An 18,248-nucleotide genomic window follows, 5' to 3' on the forward strand; every position below is an offset into this window, starting at 1 on the left:
TGATCAAATAAACTGTAAAAAGTCTTTTTCATGAATTCAGAGAAAACAGCATGGAGGTTATACCATGACGAAGGAATTAGTTTGTTACAAAAATAGACACCTAGATCAATGGGACCGAATAGACAGCCCAGAAATAAACCCATACTTATACGGTCAGTTAATCTTGACAAATGAGGCTAGAATATCCAATGGGGAAAAGATAGTCTCTTCAATAAATGGCGTTAGGAAAACTGGACAGCTACCAGCAAAGAATGAAACTGGGCCACTTATTTATACCATACATAAAAACAAACTCAAAATGGATTAAAGACCTAAATGTGAGGCCTAAAACTATAAAAGTACTTGAAGAGACAGGCGGTACTTTCTTCGACATTGGACATAGCAACATTTTTCCAGATAGGTCTCCTAAGACAAGAGAAACAAAAGCAAAAATAAACTATTGGGACTACACCAAAATAAAAAGCTTTTGCACACAGCATTTGCACACAGCAAAGAGAACCAATAACAAAACAAAAGGCAACTTACTGAATGGGAGAAGATATTTGCAAATTATATATCTGATAAGGTGTTAATATCCAAAATATATGAAGAACTTATACGACTCAACACCCAAACAACAAATAATCCAGTTAAAAAATGGGCAGAGGATGTGAACGCATTTTTCCAAAGACGACATACTGATGACACATGAAAAGATGCTCATCATCACTGTCAGGGAAATGCAAATCAAAACCACAAGGAGATATCACTTTACATCTGTCAGAATGGCTGAAATAAAAGACAAAAAAGTGTTAATGAGGATGTGGGGAAAAAGGAACCCTTTTGTACACTGTTGATGGGAATGCAAAGTGGTGCAGTCACTGTGGAAACAGTACGGAGGTTCCTAAAAAAGTTTAAAATAGAAATACTGTATGATCCAGTAATTCCACTACTGGGTATTTACCCAAAGAAAACGAAGACCTGAATTTGAAAAGATGTATGTGCCCCTATGTTTATTGCAGCATTATTTACAGTAGCCAATTTATGGAAGCAAACTAAGTGTACATTAATAAATGGATAAGGAAGATGTGTGTGTGTCAGACACACACACACACACACACACACACAGGAATATCACACAGCCATAAAAAGGATATGATCTTGCCATCTGCAAACCTGGATGGTATAAGTCAGACTGAGTATCATATGATTTCACTCATGTGGAATCTAAAAAATTAAATAAATAAACCAAAAGCAGAATCAGACCTATAAATACAGAGAATAAACTGATGGTTGCCAGAGGGGAAGGGTTCGGGGGATGGACAAAATGGGTCAAGGGGAGTGGGAAAAACAGGCTTCCAGTTAGGGAATGAATAAATCATGGGGATGGGGATGAAAGGTGCAGCACAGGGAATATAGTTGATGATATTGTAATAGTTTGGAGACCGATGGGAAAGTCACAAGTGAGCAGAGCAGAATGGATAGACTTGTAAGATCACTATGTTGTACACCTGACACTAATATTGTATACAGTCAACTATAAAAAAAGAAAATTCAGCAAAAAATGAGTTGGTTTTGGTAGAATAGGTGACATAAGAATGGTGGTGTGTTGATACTTGGGAGTTTATTCACTTTTCTTCTTTTGTGACAGTGTTGCTTGTATTATGAGAGATATCAAAGTAGTCAATTTGGAAAAGAGTTAGGGACATTTTTATCATATGGTCTCAGGAGGAAATCTCTCATATTGATAATCTTGTTTCTCTTTTTTTGTAGATAGAAAAGGTTTATAAGAATGGGTGCCATGTTATATTGTTTCCAAATGGAACTCGAAAAGAAGTGAGTGCAGATGGGAAGACTGTCACCGTCACTTTCTTTAATGGTGACGTGAAGCAAGTCATGCCAGATGAGAGAGTGGTAGGTTTCCATAGCAGTGTTTTTCTCCATGGCTTAAACATCCCCAGAGAGGGGTGGCTGGGTGGCTCCGTCGGTCAGGTAACGACTTCGGCTCAGGTCATGATCTCACGGTCTGTGAGTTCGAGCTCCGCGTCGGGCTCTGTGCTGACAGCTCGGAGCCTGGAGCCTGCTTCAGATTCCGTGTCTCCCTCTCTCTCCACCCCTCCCCTGCTCACGCTCTGTGTCTGTCTCTTAATAATGAATAACCGTTAAAAAAAAAAAAAAGAAAACAAACATCTCCAGAGAAAAGGCATACTGACTTTGTGTCTTTACAGATCTACTACTATGCATCTGCCCAGACCACTCACACTACTTACCCAGAAGGTCTAGAAGTCTTACATTTCTCAAGTGGACAAATAGGTAAAAACTTGTTCTGCCCTTTCTTAATTAAATGGTTTCCTTTTTAAAAAAAATAAGGGGCACCTGTGTAGCTGAGTCAGTTGAGCATTTAACCTCGGCTCAGGCCATGATCTCACGGTTTGCGAGTTCAAGCCCTACATCAGGCTCGCTGCTGTTAGCACAGAGCCTGCTTTGCATCCTCTGTCGCCCCCTCTCTCTGCCCTTCCACTGCTCACGCTGTCTCTCTAAAAACTGAATAAACTTAAAAAAAAAAAACCCAGAAAAATAAAATAAAAATATTTACAGTAATTTTTTTTAAACAGAAAAACACTTCCCAAACGGGAGAAAAGAAATCACGTTTCCTGACCAGACGATCAAAAACCTATTTCCCGATGGACAAGAAGAAAGTATTTTTCCAGATGGTACAATTGTAAGAGTACAAAGGTATGATACCTGTTAAATTTGCTTCTAGATTTGTCAATTTTCAACTTCTGTTTCCAAGTGAATTTTGAAAGTCTTAAAACATTTGTATAAGTCATTCAGAATGTTTGTGAGTTTAGCACTGAGCACAGATACACACTTTGAGAGCAGGTGAAGAGTTTTCAGCATTTTGGAGTTTAGATCTCGTTAGAGACGTATAGGTTCTAATATATACTCTACAGAAACTTAAAGGAGGTCTGTATAGCACATGACGAAAGGGGAATGGCAAGTATTTGTACAGAATTAAATTTGGTGAAACTGGAAAACAGTGAGTAAGACACAAAGAAGGAAAGCTGCCCAGTTTTTAAGAATAACCAAACAATGGCAGCAGTATTTGAATTAGACTATTTCTTCTCTGGCTTATATTTTGATTTGCTGGATCTCCCTGTCCCAGCCTGATTAGCATTTTACTTCCCTGGCCTCCCTGACTCAATTTTTTAAAATAACAATCTCTTTATCCTTCTGAGTGTTACATTTTTTGAAGTTAGAGAATTCTTCCTAGTGACGTCTTCAATCCACAATACAGAGTTTCTTGTACTCACTGTGCTGAAGGTTTGTCAAGTTCACTGTCCTACTTTAGTTTGCACCCTCCTCTCCTAGAGTGTGCATGCATTTAACTAACTTGAATTCTGTGACACACAGCAAAAAAAAAAAGAAGTAAATGCTAATTCAAATAATGTAGCAACTTCTTATGTAGTGTTTTTCCTGAATATGGTTCGAAACTTTCTCTGCTGCTCAACCAAATAAATACCAATGTCTTCTAAAATTTGCGAAAAATTTTATCTGTACATTATACTCTGAACAATTTCAGAGACTTCCATCTTTTTTTTTTAAGTCTTATGTTTGAAATTTTCTGTAATAAAAAGAAAATATGAAAACCTTCATGTACTCATCTGTCTATTTTCCAACAATTTTTTTTAATTTTTTTTTTATGTTTATTTTTGAGACAGAGAGAGACAGAGCACGAGTGGGGGAGGGGCAGAGAGAAAGGGAGACAGAATCGGAGGCAGGCTCCAGGCCCCAAGCCATCAGCACAGAGCCCGATGCGGGGCTCGAACTCGTCAACTGTGAGGTCCTGACCTGAGCTGAAGTCGGACGCTCAACCGACTGAGCCACCCAGACGCCCCCATTTTCCAACAGTTGTTAACTCATGGCCAGTCTTTTTTCATCTAAACTCAGGCAAATGTCAGATATTAGTTCATTCAGGATTATTTTGGCATTTCTGATTTATAGCAGTGGTTCTTCAACTTCACTGTGCATTAAAACCACCTGAAGGGATTGTTCAATTGCAGAATGCTAGGCCCCATGCCAATAATTTGCATTTTTAATGAGGTCTCAGGTGATGCTGTTATCCCTGGTCCCAGGGCTGCACATGATAAAGCAGTGGCTCTCAAAATGGCTTTTAAGTCTAACACTTAAATGTGGCGCAAAGCCACTACATTTACATAAAATCTGAGAAATAACCAAAAAAAAACAGTTTGGAGAAGTGGTAATTCAGCATCTATAAACCTTGCTTTGTTTCTAACAGCACATCATACCTATTTTTAGGGGGTTCAGTTTGAATGTCCCGCATGCACATCAAGCAGTCCACTTGGGATTAACTGCTTCTTTTGTTTCATGGCTTCTGAACAGGTCTTAAGTCTAGTCATGCCCCTTCCCAGGAATATAAAGTCTCGTTTCCAACCTGATAAAGAGCAAGCATTACTTAACTTAGTGAAAAGAATAAAGGTAAAAACTGAAAGCGGTATTTTAATACAATGCCCAGTTTTTCTTAGATGCATAATACATCTAAAGTTAAAAAACAAACCTAAGGATTTTGTAGTTTCACGACATAAATTTATTAAAAAACTTTTCATGGGCACCTTTCCTTTTCTATTATTTTTTTAATGTTTATTTTTGAGAGAGAGAGAGAGAGAGAGAGAGGGACAGAGCGGGAGCAGGAGAGGGGCAGAGAGAAAGAGACAGAATCTGAAGCAGGCTCCAGGCTCCGAGTTGTCACTGCATAGAGCCTGACACGGGACTCAAACTCAGGAGCCATGAGATGACCTGAGCTGAAGTCTGATGCTTAACTGACTGAGCCACCCAGGCGTCCCCCTTTTCATGGGCACATTTAAGTGCTAATTTGATCATTGGAACTAATAGCGTGAAGCAGAAACAGGGTGGAAAGAATTTGCAAAGAAGGCATTGTACAAGGAAAGGACCACAGGAGGCTTTAAGAAAAGAGAGAACTGTCAGAATCAAAAGCCATTTTTAGATCATTTTCCTGTTACATATTTAATATTTTTAAATAAATTCTATTTTAAATTTACAGAGATGGCAACAAAATCATAGAGTTTAATAATGGCCAAAGAGAACTACACACTGCCCAGTTCAAGAGACGGGAATATCCAGATGGCACTGTTAAAACCGTATATACAAATGGTCATCAAGAAACAAAGTACACATCTGGTCGAATAAGAGTTAAAGACAAGGATGGTAATATCCTAATGGATACAAAATTGTAATGATCCTATATGTGACTCATCATGAAATAACACTAACTTGATTTTCTTCTCAAAAAATGTACACTTCTTGTGGATTCTGTGGTTTCATTTATATATAAGTGGAAGAGATTATGTTTGGATTATAAAATAAAACATCATAGTTTTTTATATTCTTTGAAATGTACAAGAACAGCTTTCATTTTTAATTCACCTGTCTTTTCTACAGTTGAATGCATGTCTAAGAAATATTACTTTATGAACTGTGTAGACTGTAAAAATAATGACTCTTACTTATTGAAGATGGTTATAAAAACCAAGAAGTACAAGAAATACAATAGCACAGATTTTTCATGAGCACATCAGCCACAGAACAAGACTTGCACAGAAAGTTTAGTCAAGGAATAAGAGAATGTCTCCAGTCAGAATATACTGTGTTCAATTAGTACTAAAATTAAAGCATTTATCTACTGTAGAGGTTCTTTAATATAATGGAATGGGAAGTTAAAACCATGAATAAATATAAATAGGTCAAACAACACAGGTAGAAGAGTTCATTCTGTGAGTACAGAGCATCACAGGAGAAAAGTTACAGTGAGGATATGTAAGTGGTCAGAATAGGACACTTGAGGATGGAGGGCGTGTGAAAAATAACTAGCTGGTGTTAACTGAACAACCACAGGTACCCTGATGTTATAACCTATAAAACTGTAGGCTGACAGAAGCAAGATGTCCTTGAAGGAAGGACAAGGCACCTACATAATAATTACAGGTTGCTGTAGTCACTACAATAACTTTAAAAAAGCTAAATATATCAATTCCAGATGATTTAAGAACTGAATATGAAAAAAGTTGCAAACTTCTCAAATAAAGAGTTATATACATCATCTCAGGATAGAGAAGGATTTTTAAATGAGGCACAGCGCAAACCTTAACAGTTTGATGAATGGTGTGTCTAAAGATACCACAAAAAAGAAAAGATAAGCCACAGACTAGAAGATATATATATGTATATATATACACACACACACACACACACACACACACACACACACACACTTGACAAAGGATTAATATCCAGAATATGTAAAGAATTCCTACAGATAACATAATTACAAACAACTCAGCACAAAAATGGACAAAGGATACGAAAAAGCAAACAAGTGACTACTAAACCAGTGAATGCATATTGAAATAATAAGATACCTTTTTATACTAGTATCATATACTGGCCACACCACATGTTGCCAAGGGACTCAGACTACTGATGGTAGTAAATGGAGTAAACCACCTTTTGGAGAACAATCACCTCGTGACCTAGTAAATTCCACTACTAAGTACATATACTAGAAAACCCGTAACATGTACACATATTTGTAATTGAGAAAAAACTGGCAACAGTCTAAATATCTAGCAACAGAATTATGTGCACAGATAGAAGAGTGAAAGTAAATAAAGTAGAGCTCTGCATACCAACATGGATAAACAGTGCCAATAGTGAGAAAATTAAAGGTGTGATAGTGCACGCATTAAAAAAATATACACAGCAGTACTATATCTTGCTTATGGATGCATTCATATGCAGCAAAATAAGAACGTAAGAATAATAAACACCAGAATCACAACAGTGTTCACCTCTTCAGGGAAGAGAATGATTGGGGAAGGTCACTCCAGGAGCCTCCAACTGTACTAAGAAGGCCTTACTTAAACTGAATATATATTCGTTATAAAATGAGCTACATTTTTTCATATGCCTAAAATACTTGCTTTTGAAATTATTGTAAAATAAAACCAGAAAATACTTGAAAGCAAATATTTATTAACTATTTTTTTTCAAACAATTCCTAATAGTTTAACATGTAAGAGAAAAAAAACGCCAGCACAACTGCAGAACAAGAAAAGTAAGCCTGAAATGGCCTACATGTAACAGAAAACCTTCTTCTGGGCTGCTATAGATGCTCTGAAGTGTATACCTGAAAAACAAAATGCATGTTATTTAAAACCTTTGCTTAATGTTCAAACTAGTTACTGAATCACCTGGTACATTTATGTGGATGAATAAACAGCTGGTTACCCAAGCAGTTCAATAGCTTTATTAGGACATGGATTGTTCAACGGTGTTCTGTGCATACCATATCCTTGTGTGCTTAAATTACTTCTAGTGCCCCAACAACTATCTGGTACTATGAATAGTCATGATAGCCATTCCAAGCATTCTTACAGATGCAGATCCTCTCTGGTTCTGGTATTCAATAGGTGAAAAGGGCCTACAAAGAAGTCTAGAAGAGTCTTGTTGAGCTTTGTTATCATTCTTTGAGAAATCAAGGAAAATCCAAAGATGCTTTTATGGGCAATTTAGTATTAATCTCCACTATATTAGTTGCATGCTTTATGCTGATCATAAGGGTGAAAAAGAAGTCATGATACTCACATCATTCGTCTCGGTCTGCCAGCCCCATTTCTACTAATGACATATGAACTGGATACTGTTCATCTTCATATAACATCACTATTTGTTCTGGTGCCTGAGCCTAAAATTAAAAGACAGTTGTCAAGAAAATACAGTAAGGTCTTTGCTGGCTTTTCTCTCCTACATTTTGCCTGTATCACACTGGAAGGAAAAGGCATTCTCCAAATTTATTAATAATTTATACTTTAAAGAGGTCTTTGTGATGGTTTCCTATTAAATCCCATTCTTTCCATTCTTACACTTTATTTAAGTCTTCCCAAAAGTTTACCTAGATTGAGCCAATGGGCTTTAACGCTACCATCCTGTTAAAATTCATTTATATTCTACCCATGTACCTTTATGCATAAACTGACCAAATTTTGAATGTTATTCATGGTGGTAAATAAATACATTTATCTGTAAAAATACTTACAACTCTGTGTTTCCACTGGCTTCCTGAGAGAAACCATACATAAGCTATTTACTCTGCACACACAGAAGCATGATATGTACCTCTAGAGGTTTTCAAAATGTACTTTCTAGTTGTTTCACTAAGAGCTCATTCTTGTCAGAGCCAGTACGTCAGGAATCCCCAAATCCTGGGTAGGTTGGGCCGAAACAATAGTGTTGAGGACCAGGCTGAATTAAAGAGTGTATTTTCCATTCAAAGGGGTTGTTGCTATACCACTCTGGCTGAGTGCCAGTTTGGACAGGAGACCTAGGATTCCTGGAATTTTTAATATTTAACCAGAAGTTAGAAATACAGAATTTTGGGGGGTGAGTTTTTCCAATTTTAAACACTGCATTAAATAAAACAGGTTCAGGCTAGATTCTGCCTATGGGACACCCCTTTGTGACATGCTAATCTTCTAAAGAAAGAATATTTAGGGGTGCCTCGGTGGCTCAGTCAGTTAAGCGGCCGACTTCGGCTCAGGTCATGATCTCGTGGTCTGTAAGTTCGAGCCCCGCGTCGGGCTCTGTGCTGACAGCTCAGAGCCTGGAGCCTGTTTCGGATTCTGTGTCTCCCTCTCTTTGACCCTCCCCTGTTCATGCTCTGTCTCTCCCTGTCTCAAAAATAAATAAAACGTTAAAAAAATTTTTTTTAAAGAAAGAATATTTATATTAAACATGATCTGGACTTTCTTATTTGAACCTTTGTTTTTTTCCATAAATGTGTTATATGCATGATATAGGTGTGGTGTGTGTGTTGTACGTGTAGTGTGTATGTGATATGTGGGTAATGTGTGTGCAGTATGTTATGTGTATTCTGTATGTGTTGTGCGTTTTGTGTGTGTTATGTGTGGTGCTGAGTGGTGTTTTAGTGTGTGTTTGTGTGGTTTATGTGTTATGTTGGTATGTGTGTGGTGTATATGTGGTGTATGAATAATATTTCTGTAGTGTGCTGTATTTTGGTGTGGTTTTTGTGTTATATGTGGGTTATGTGTAGTTCGTGTGTGCTGTATGTTTGGTGTATGTGATGCTTGTGTGCTGTGTGTATGGACTGTGTGGTATGTGTGTTGTGTGTGTCTGGTAATATGAGCAGTGTGAGTGGTTTTGACTGGGGCATGGTGTGTGTGTGTAGTATGCGTTGTGTGTAATGTGTGTGCATTATGTGTGAGATGTGCATGGTGTACCAAACATGTATGTGTATGTGGCATATACTCGTGTGTGCAGTGTGTGTAGTATAAGTGTGTAGTATAAGAGTTGTATGTGTGGTGTATGAGTGGTGTGCATGGTGTTTGTTGTGTGATGTGTTTGCGTGGCAGATATTTGGTATGTGTGGTGTGTAAATAGTGTATTAGTGTCAGGTATGCAGTATGTGTTTATATTCCCTATGTGTTTTGTGTTTTGTGTTTTGTGTGTGTGCTACCCGCCTTAGTGTGTGGTTTATGCTGGTGTCTGTTGTGAGCGGTGTGGGTGTTCCAGTGTTGGGTTCGTTATATGTGGTGCCTATGTGGTGTGTGACTGATATTTCTGTAGTGCATATTGTATATTTGTGTGTGGTGTTTTTGTGGTGTATCAGTGTGCTATATGTTTGGTGTGTGTTGTATATTTGATGTTTGTGTGATATGTGTGTGCACATGGTACATGTGTACTGTGTGACAGGTATGTGTGGCATATGTGTGTGGTATCTTGTGTTTTTGGTGTGGTGTTTGTGTTATATGTTGGGTAAGTATATGGTGTATGGTATTTATGTGTGGTGTATGTGCAGTGTGAATGGTATATATGTGATGAATGGGTTGTGTGCAGTTTATAGTATAAATGTGTTGTAGGTATGATGTAGGTGTGGTGTGTGATGTTTGAATGTTGAATGATGTATTTGTGTGGTTGGTATGTATTGAATGAGTATATGGTGTTTGGGTGATTTGGTTTTTGTGTGTGTTCTGTATGTGTAGTGTGTGTTGTATGTTTCTCTGTATTATGTGTGGGGTGTGAGTGCTATATATGTGGTGTAGGTTATTGGTGGTGTGTGTGTGTGTGTGTGTGTGTTAAGTGTTGTGTGCTTTTGAGTTGTTCATGTGTTATGTTTGGTGTCTCAGTGAATACGTGGTGTGTGTGAATGGTATTCTTGTGGTTGTGTGGGATGTGTGTGGTATGCATGCTATATGCGGTATTTGTGTGTCTTGTGTGTTTTGTGTAATTCTTGTTTGTTGTATTTCAAGTGGGTCTGTAATGTGTTTTATGTACGTGGTATATGTGTGCTCTGAGTGTGGTTTTTTATGATGTGTGTGGGAAGTTTGTGGTTTATGTGTAGTTTGTGTAAAAGGTTTTTGGTAAGTGTGTGTTCTATGACATGGTTTTTTGTGCGGTATATGTTTGGTGTATATTTTATGTGTGATATGTGGTGCATGGGTGTCTTTGCCATTTATTTTGGATGTTATAAGTACAGTGTGTGTTGTATGTTTCTCTCTGTGTGCTTGGTGTGGAACGTGAGTGCTGTGTGTGTTTATTTGGACTTTTTGATCAGTTCTACAGCATTAAATTCAAAACTAGTACACGTCCATCCTTTTCAAGGTTTCGACCAGAATTCCTATTCTGGTCTTTCTTACTTTTCAGATACAGTTCAATTCACTTCCCAGACCTACCTTATTATTGTTTTTACTTTTTTATTATTTTTATTATTATTGTTACTTATTATTTGAATGCCTAAGGAGGAGTTCAAATACTATATATATCCTAATCTCTTTAGATGGAAATAATCCTTTTTTAAAGTTTATTTATTTATTTTGAGAGGGCCCATGAGCAGGGGAGGGGCAGAAAGAGAAGAGAGGGAGAAGCCCAAGTAGGCTTCATGCTGACAGTGTGGAGCCCCATGTGGAGCTTGAACTCACTAACCATGAGATCATGACATGGGCAGAAATCAAGAGTCAGATGTCTGTGCCACCCAGGTGCCCGGGAAATAATCAATCCTTATACACCATCTCCCCAAGTTACCTATACTTCTTTTATGATATGATAGACTGTATTTCATTCTACCTCATTAATGGTTTACAAATGTTTCATTTCCTTCATTGACTTATGAATTCTTTGACTACAGGACACTCATCTTGATCATTGTCATCTTATTGATTGATTACATCAATGATATTTTATAATAAAAGTTTGCTAAATATAAACTAAAACATAATTTTAACAAACCTTAAAATTAACCTTGTATATTTATAGCTTTATATGCTTAAAAGCAATTTTTTTGCATCTAGATTTGCATAGATTGAAAGCACTTTAGGGGTGGCATCCGGGTGGCTCAGTCGGTTAAGCCTCTGACTTCAGCTCAGGTTATGATCTCTCGGTTCTTGAGTTTCAGCCCCATGTCGGGCTCTGTGCTGACAGCTCAGAGCCTGGACCTGCTTCTGATTCTGTCTCCCTCTCTCTGCCCCTCCCCTGCTCAAACTGTCTCAAAAATAAACAACAACAACAAAAAAAAGTACTTTAGAAAATTAATAGGGACCCTAGAAATAGCTTCAAGAAGATTTAATTAAGATAGATAGTTACCATGGAAGAAGCATAAAGCTGTTTCCCTTGAAGACAGTCTATCATAGCCCACAGTGCTTCCATGCTCCATTTGGGACAATATGGTATTCTGGTCTTCCCCGGATCTCTTAAGGGAGGTTTAAACCCTGCCAAGAGAACCTTTATGGCTCGGGCTGGATACTGCATAAGATGAAGAGGAATCTGACGCAGTCTGTCACAAAAGAAATTCTTAAAATGTTCAGAATGTCATGATTAAAATTCTCTAACAGCCAAAACTAAAACATAGGGATAAAGGTTTGGACATTGGATTTGGCAATGAATTCTTAGCTGTGACACCAAAAGCACAAACAAGAGAAGAAAAAATAAACTGGACTACAACAAAATTAAAAACTGTGCAAAGGACATAATCAACGAAGTGAAAAAACAACCTACGGAATGATAGAAAATATACATTAAAAAGTAGACATTTCTCCAAAGAAGATACATAAATGGCCAACAAGCACATGAAAAGATACTCAACATTACTAATCATCAGGGAAATGCAAATCAAAGCCACAATGAGATGTAACCTCAAACCCATTAGGGTGGCTAGTATCAAAACCCCAGAAAATAATGAGTGTTGGTGAGGATGTAGAGAGAAACTGGAGCTCCTGGGACACCTGGTATAAAATGGAAAACAGTTTGCTGGCTCCTCCAAATATTAAATATAGAACGAGTATGTGATCCTGCAATTCCACTTCTCAGTATATACCCCCAAAGAATTGAAGGCAGGGTCTTGAAGAGATATTTATACATTCACATTCATATCAGTATTATTCACAATAGCTAAAATGTGGAATCAACCAAAATATCTATGAATGTGCAGGATACAAAATCAGTGTACAGAAATTGGTTGCATTTCTATACACCAATAATGAAGCAACAGAAAGAGAAACCAAGAAATCGTTCCCATTTACAATTGCACCAAGAACCATAAAATACCTAGGAATAAACCTAACCAAAGATGTAAAAGATCTGTATGCTGAAAACTACAGAAAACTTATGAAGGAAATTGAAGAAGACACAAAGAAATAGAAAAACATTCCATGCTCATGGATTGGAAGAACAAATATTGTTAAAATGTCAATACTACCCAAAGCAATCTACACATTCAGTGCAATCCCAATCAAAATTGCACAGGCATTCTTCTCAAAGCTAGAACAAACAATCCTAAACTTTTTATGGAACCACAAAAACCCTGAATAGCCAAAGTTATGTTGGAAAAGAAAACAAAAGTGGGAGGCATCACAATCCCAGACTTTAGCCTTTACTACAAATCTGTAATCATCAAGACAGAATGGTATTGGCACAAAAACAGACACATAGACCAATGGAACAGAAGAGAGAACCCAGAATTGGACCCACAAATGTATGCCCAACTAATGTTTGACAAAGCAGGAAAGAGTATCCAATGGAAAAAAGTCTCCTTAGCAAATGGTGCTGGGAGAACTGGACCACAACATGCAGAAAAATGAACCTGGGCCACTTTCTTACACCACACACAAAAATAAATTCAAAATGTATGAAAGACCTAAATGTGAGACAGGAAACCATCAAAACCCTAGAGGAGAAAGCAGGCAACAACCTCTTTGACCCCTAGAGGAGAAAGCAGGCAACAACCTCTTTGACCTCAGCCGTGGCAATTTCTTGCTTGACACATCTCCAAAGGCAAAGGAATTAAAAGAAAAAATGAACTATTGGGACCTCACTGAGATAAAAGTCTTCTGGACTGAAAAAAAAAAAAAAAAACAATCAACAAAACAAAGGCAACCGATGGAATGGGAAAAGATATTTGCAAAAGACATACTGTATAAAGGGTTAGTATCCAAAATCTATAAAGAACTTACCAAACTCAACACCCAAAAAACCAATAATCCAGTGAGGAAGTGGTCAGAAGACATGAATAGACACTTTTCCAAAGAAGACATCCAGATGGCCAACAGACATGAAAAAATGCTCAACGTCACTCATCATCAGCAAAATACAAATGAAAACCACACTCAGATACCACCTCATGCCAGTCAGAGTGGCTAAAATGAACAAATCAGGAGACTATATATGCTGGAGAGGATGTGGAGAAACGGGAACCCTCTTGCACTGCTGGTGGGAATGCAAACTGGTGCAGCTGCTCTGGAAAACAGTGTGGAGGGTCCTCAAAAAATTAAAAATAGAATTACCCTACAATGGAGCAATAGCACTACTAGGAATTTATCCAAAGGATACAGGAGTGCTGATTCATAGGGGCACATGTACCCCAATGTTTATAGTAGCACTTTCAACAATAGCCAAATTATGGAAAGAGCCTAAATGTCCAATGACGGATGAATGGATAAAGAAGATGTGGTTTATAGATACAATGGAATACTACTTAGCAATGAGAAAGAATGAAATCATGCCATTTGCAGCAACGTGGATGGGACTGGAGGGTATTATGCTAAGCGAAATACATCAGTCAGAGAAAGATATATGTTTTCACTCATATGTGGATCTTGAAAAACTTAACAGAAGACGGTGGGGGAAGGGAAGAAGAAAAAAAATAGTTACAAACAGAGAGGGAGGGAGGCAAACTATAGGAGACTCTTAAATACAGAGAACAAACTGAGGGTTGATGAGGGCGGCAGGGGAGAGGGGAAATGGGTGATGGGCATTGAGGAGGGCACCTGTTGGGATGAGCACTGGGTTTAGTATGTAAGCGATGAATCATGGGAATCTATCCCCAAAACCAAGAGGACACTGCATACACTGTATGTTAGCCAACTTGACAGTAAATTATATTAAAAAAATATCCATCAATGGATGAATGGATAAATAAAGGGTAATATATACAATGATGGGATATTATCCAGCCTTAAAAAGGAAGAAAATTCTGATACATGCTACCACATGGATGAACCTTGAGGACATTATGCTAAATGAAATGAGCTAGTTATACAAAGACAACTGCTGAATGATTCTACTTATATGGGATACCTACAACAGTTAAATTCATAGGGAAAGAAGTAGAATGGTGGCTGCCAGGGACTGGATGAGGGGCGAAAGAGGGGGAATACTGTTTAAAGGGTACAAAGGTTCTGTTTTGCAAAATGAAAAGATTTCTGGAGGTTGGCTACATAGCAATGTAAGTATAGTTAACATTACTTAACTGTACATTTAAAAGTGGTTAAAATCGTAAATTTTATGATACATGTATTTTACCACAATCAAATATTACAAACAAAAAAAAAATTAGAAAAAAAACAGGTGTCGGCAAGGATGTGGAGAAACTGGAAGCCTTATGCATTGCTGGCAGGAAAGTAAAATGGTATAGACACTGCAGAAAAGTTTGGCAGTTCCCCAAAAAGTTAAACAAAATTACTATATGATCCAGCAATTCCACTTCTAGGTATACACACCAAACAACATAAAGCAGGGACTCAAACAGCTACTTGTACATTAATGTCCATAGCAGCATTATTCACAATAGCCAAAGGATGGAAATCGCCCACGTGTCCATCAACATACGAATAAACCAAATGTGGTATATACAAAGGAGTGTTATTTAGCCATAAAAATAATGAAATTCTGATACATGCTATAACTGAATATGCCCTGGAAATGTTATCCTAAGTAAAATAAACCAGACACAGAAGGACAAATACTCTATGATAGTACTTATATAAGGTACCTAAAATAGGGCAAATTCACGAAGACAGAAAGTAGAATAAAGGTGATCAGTAGCTAAGGAAAAGGAATGGAATGTTATTGTTTAATGTGTACAGAATTTCTGTGTGGGATCAGGAAAAAGTCCTGAAAATGGACAGTGGCATTAGCTGCACAACATCCTGAATGTACTTAACACCAATTAAATATATACTTAAAAATGGCTAAAATGGTACCATCTTACACCTGTCAGAATGGCTAACATTAACAACTCAGGCAACAACAGATGTTGGCAAGGATGCGGAGAAAGCCAAAATGCCTTTGCATTTTTGGTGGGAATGCAAGCTGGTTCAGCCACTCTGGAAAACAGTATGGAGGTTCCTCAAAAAACTAAAAAGAGAACTACCCTACGACCCAGCAATTGCACTACAGGCATTTATCCGTGGGGTACAGGTGTGCTGTTTCAAAGGGACACAGGCACCCCCATGTTTATAGCAGCACTATCAACAATAGCCAAAGTATGGAAAGAGCCCAACTGTCCATCAATGGATGAATGGATAAAGAAAATGTGGTGTGTATATATATATATATATATACAATGGAGTATTACTTGGCAATCAAAAACAATGAAATCTTGCCATTTGCAACGATGTGGATGGAACTGGAGGGTATTATGCTAAGTGAAATTAGTCAGAGAAAGAAAAAATCATATGACTTCACTCATATGAGGACTTTAAGAGACAAAACAGATGAACATAAGGAAGGGAAATAAAAATAATATAAAAACGGGGACGGGGACAAAACAGAAGAGACTCATAAATATGGAGAACAAACTGAGGGTTACTGGAGGGGTTGTGGGAGGGGGATGGGCTAAATGGGTAAGGGGCAGTAAGGAATCTACTCCTGAAATCATTGTTGCACTCTATGCTAACTAATTTGGATGTAAATTTAAAAAAATTAAAAATTAAATTAAAAAAAAGAAACAGAAAAATAGAAAAAAGAAAAAAATGGCTAAAATGGTAAAGTTTGTTATATTTTACAATAAAGAGACTTATAGATTTAAAAAATCCTAATAAATAAATAGCTTTAAAATAGTTTTTATTTTATAAGAAGAACCAAAACTTTCCCAATAATTATTTTAAAAAGCTCTAAGAATTCTAATTCAACTAAGTTGACTTAAAAGAAAAAAAAAAACCTGTTTATTGTCAGCTTTTCAGTTGATCCGTAATCAACAAATTGCACCAGGACAGCTAGAGGATTAAAGTCTTTAACAGACACAATCTTTGCTCTATACCATAAGCCATCATCATATTCAGCAAGGCAAGGCATTTCTAGAAAGACAGAAAAAAGGAAAAAAATCACATTGCTTTGTATTTTCTTTAAAAAATTGTTTTTAATACAGAAAAGTACAAAGAAAACGTAAACACCATAAACCCATCATTCAGAACTAAACACTCAACAGTTTGTCAAACATTGGATCCTGCATGTTTCTGCTTACAGTCTATGCACCTGTTTCTCCTAATTCCCAAGCACTAAACTCTGAAGAAAGGTACTTCTCCCATTCTCACAGTTCCTAGTTCCTCTGCCCATGGCTTAGACCATCCTTGCACTGCCCTTGCATCTTAGACTTCCCAAATGTCTTTTCATTTGAGCCATCACCTTCTGCAAAAGATGCTCTCTGCTATTCCTGCTTTCAATTTGGTCCTCCTTCAATCCATTCTGTAGAAAACCACCAGGATTAAATTTAAAAAATTCAATTGCCCTTGTTTATAATTCTTCAACGGCATTATAAACATCTCCAATATCAAATCCTTAGTACTGCAATATATAGGGTTCTTCACAATCTACTCTCCAACCATCTCCTACCACATATCCTCAAGTGTTACCTAACTAGAATCACTTGAGCTTCTACTTTAGCTCCTGGCTGTTCCCCATATCTAGAATGTTCCTCTATGCCCCCTTTAATGATAAACCTCTCTTTCAAAGATCAGCTCCAATTTTACAAAGCCCTGACTACTACTAATCGTTGGTTTCTCTGTGATCCTACGGCACTGTGAACACACCTTTAATGCAAGCTGTTATTTTCATACTGAACTTAGTTTTCATGCCCCTCTCAGCAAGCCCACTAGTTCTTATGTGCAGAACTATATTTGTATTCCTAATACGGTATCTGGTACCATATTGCTTGGTAAAAAATCTAATGAATGAATGCTATGCTTGAGTAAAACTGGAAAAATTAGTATAGTATCTACTTCCCTTTTCTTCATACACTTTTAGATTTCAGGGTAGACAGAGCATACTTCAGGCTCCTGTCTTCTTCTACTTCCACCCCTCTCATTCTGTATGTTATCCTATTCTCTTCTACATAATCTCCACAAAAGTGTAGTTGTGGGCAAATGGTATTTAAATACTACACAACTCTAATGTACAGAGATTTTTATGAAAGAGTTGTAAACAATTTCTTGAGTTTATAGAGAAGATTATCAATGAAACAGTAAAGAATCTCCTCTAATAGAGCGTCTGCATAGTAAGCAATTGACTGAATCACTGTTAACAGTCCTTTCAACTTTTACCATTTCCAGCCTTAAAAACATGGCTGAAGTTTCATCTCAAAATAGAATTAAAAACAAAACAAAACAAAACAACAACAACCCAACCAACCTAGTTGTCATGTTATTTTAACCTACAAAATAACTTTTTAATAGGCATTTGCCTACAAATCAACTTGTACATATGCATATTAAAAAAAAAAAAACTTTTACTGAAGGATAAAATACCCACAGAAAATGCAAAATATATGTATAGCTCCATGAATAATCACATTACACACAGTAGGTTTCTGTGACTTCCCTTTAGACAAGAACACAATGAGGAAGGAATTATCTCATCCAGGCTATAAATCTGAGTTTATAAAAAGA

At 37.2% G+C, this 18,248-nt stretch overlaps 2 protein-coding genes across 9 annotated transcripts in view; one reads left to right on the top strand and one right to left on the bottom strand.

Annotated features, from left to right (window-relative positions):
• The window catches only part of CPAP (centrosome assembly and centriole elongation protein), a 55,593-nt gene extending 50,187 nt beyond the window's left edge, over positions 1–5,406 (top strand). For all 7 annotated transcript variants that reach the window (XM_060637599.3, XM_060637605.3, XM_060637600.3 and 4 more), the window contains 4 exons: positions 1,753–1,893; positions 2,208–2,292; positions 2,595–2,715; positions 5,063–5,406. In XM_060637599.3, the coding sequence (XP_060493582.3) occupies positions 1,753–1,893; positions 2,208–2,292; positions 2,595–2,715; positions 5,063–5,255 (540 nt within the window). In that variant the 3' untranslated portion in view covers positions 5,256–5,406. The remainder of the gene's footprint in view (positions 1–1,752; positions 1,894–2,207; positions 2,293–2,594; positions 2,716–5,062) is intronic.
• A 1,624-nt stretch (positions 5,407–7,030) lies between these two features.
• RNF17 (ring finger protein 17) overlaps positions 7,031–18,248 on the bottom strand; it is a 112,434-nt gene continuing 101,216 nt past the window's right edge. For both annotated transcript variants that reach the window (XM_078449852.2, XM_078449838.2), the window contains 4 exons: positions 16,526–16,661; positions 11,674–11,863; positions 7,663–7,762; positions 7,031–7,204 (listed from right to left, as the gene is read on the bottom strand). In XM_078449852.2, the coding sequence (XP_078305978.1) occupies positions 7,664–7,762; positions 11,674–11,863; positions 16,526–16,661 (425 nt within the window). In that variant the 3' untranslated portion in view covers positions 7,031–7,204; position 7,663. The remainder of the gene's footprint in view (positions 7,205–7,662; positions 7,763–11,673; positions 11,864–16,525; positions 16,662–18,248) is intronic.

This window comes from Panthera onca, chromosome A1 (genome assembly GCF_046562875.1).
Source record: "Panthera onca isolate mPanOnc1 chromosome A1, mPanOnc1 haplotype 2, whole genome shotgun sequence".
In the NCBI taxonomy this organism is placed as follows: domain Eukaryota; kingdom Metazoa; phylum Chordata; class Mammalia; order Carnivora; family Felidae; genus Panthera; species Panthera onca.